Source organism: Aptenodytes forsteri, unplaced genomic scaffold (genome assembly GCF_000699145.1).
Source record: "Aptenodytes forsteri isolate BGI_AS27 unplaced genomic scaffold, ASM69914v1 Scaffold108, whole genome shotgun sequence".
Lineage (NCBI taxonomy): Eukaryota > Metazoa > Chordata > Aves > Sphenisciformes > Spheniscidae > Aptenodytes > Aptenodytes forsteri.
The window spans coordinates 85,675-87,257 of record NW_008794448.1 but is presented as its reverse complement, the minus strand read 5'-3'; the positions used below and the strand labels follow the sequence as shown (position 1 = coordinate 87,257).

General features: G+C 51.0%; 1 protein-coding gene across 1 annotated transcript in view; it reads right to left on the bottom strand.

Annotated features, from left to right (window-relative positions):
* Positions 1 to 1,583, bottom strand: part of MEIS2 (Meis homeobox 2) — a 179,907-nt gene that overhangs the window by 170,941 nt on the left and 7,383 nt on the right. Inside the window, exon 2 of the mRNA XM_019474882.1 lies at positions 80 to 221. Within this exon, the coding sequence (XP_019330427.1) occupies positions 80 to 221 (142 nt within the window). The remainder of the gene's footprint in view (positions 1 to 79; positions 222 to 1,583) is intronic.

Here is a 1,583-nt window from a genome sequence, read left to right as displayed (position 1 = left end):
CCCGGCCGGGGGGGTCGAGGAGCTGAGGAGGTGGCGGGAGTGCTGGGAAGGGTCGGGGGCGGGGGGAGAGGTGCCGGACCTGTTTGGCGAAGACGGCGATGTCCTCGTTGAAGGAGTCGGAGGAGCAGACGTCCCCGCCGGCCACGCCGGGCTCCCGGGGCGTGCAGGTCGCCAGCTCGCACTTCTCAAAGACCAGAGCTAAGAGGGGGAACAACGGGTGCCTACCGGGCAGTGGCACACAAAGAGAGGGGAGGGGGTGGGGGAGAGGGGGAAAGAAGAGCTCTAATCAACAAGTATTTTTTTTTAAATGCACGGACACACAGACACGGACACACGGACACAGCCACGCTCTGCAGTCTCGCAGTATTGCTTCGGGCAGAGCAGGGGAGAACAACATTTTGAAATAAAAATGCGGGGTTTGGTGCTGTGGGTTTTGGTTCGTTTTTTTTGCTTTTGAAATCGCAATGCCCGAGCCGCGTCCCCCGTGCAGTCCCCACAGATGAGGACAAAAGTGACCTCTCCTCCAAACGCACAAGGCACCAAACGCGGTCACGCAGGCAGCAGCTCAGCTGGGAATCTTACACTTTTCGCCACAGCTTAAAATAACGCGAAACCTGGAAGATCCCATCCCTACCCTCCAGCTATGACCTAAAATGAGAAGCACGGCTAGGCAAACTGCAAACTACTTAATACGTAATTTTATTTTTCAGGGGGCCTGCTAACAAAAATGTGGTGAAGTTTCCTGGCTTAGGAAGCACACCCAAGTAAAATACCAGCTGTCCAGATAAGTGAGCTGGGGAGGGGGCGGAGGGAGGGAGCACTTCGCGAAATATTTTCCCATAGTTGGTGTAGTCAGAAAAAAAATATTTTATCTGCGTGCTAAGTAGTAAGCATGCATTTGTCTCTTTTCCCCTCTGGTGCCTGATCAAGGCCCCGCACTCTGTCATAGATGTTACTATCTCTCCTTTTAGGATCATTTAGTATTTTTTCTAAAAGGCACTGAAGGGAATCGGTGTCATTCCCCCCAAGCAATGCCCTGGCACAGGCTTGAGTTTTGTTGGGTACGTGTTTCTTTTTCCTCATGTTCTTTCTTTCCTAAATAGAAAACTCAGCTCAGTGCCCCCAGTGTATTTATTTCTTCTGTCTCAGGGAAGAGCTGCTTGCGAGAAGCGAATCCCTTTTATTCTTACTACCTTCCGCGATGTGAATAGCTCTTTATTTACAGTGTTGGAAGAGTGTTATTATGGCACGAAGGAGAACACCAGAACAACACTTCTCCGGCTAAAATCCAGAGCAATGAGAGCCACCTCTCCTGTCTGAACTCCTAACTGGGGCCTTTCCGAGAAAGACAAAAAACCCGCGGGAAAAAAATGAAAAAAGGAAAATAAAAAGAAAAAAAATAAAAAAAGAAAAAGAGAAAGACAAGGCAACAACACCTCTCGCCAGTCCAGCCTCTCTCCCCGAGAGGTCTGTTTTTCCAGGACCCGTTTGCCGTGGGTGCTGGCACCTCAGCTAAGAGTCAGGCTGGGATTGCACTCGCCCTGAAATTGCCAGCAGTGGCAGTGCCACCGCGCGGGTCTCCC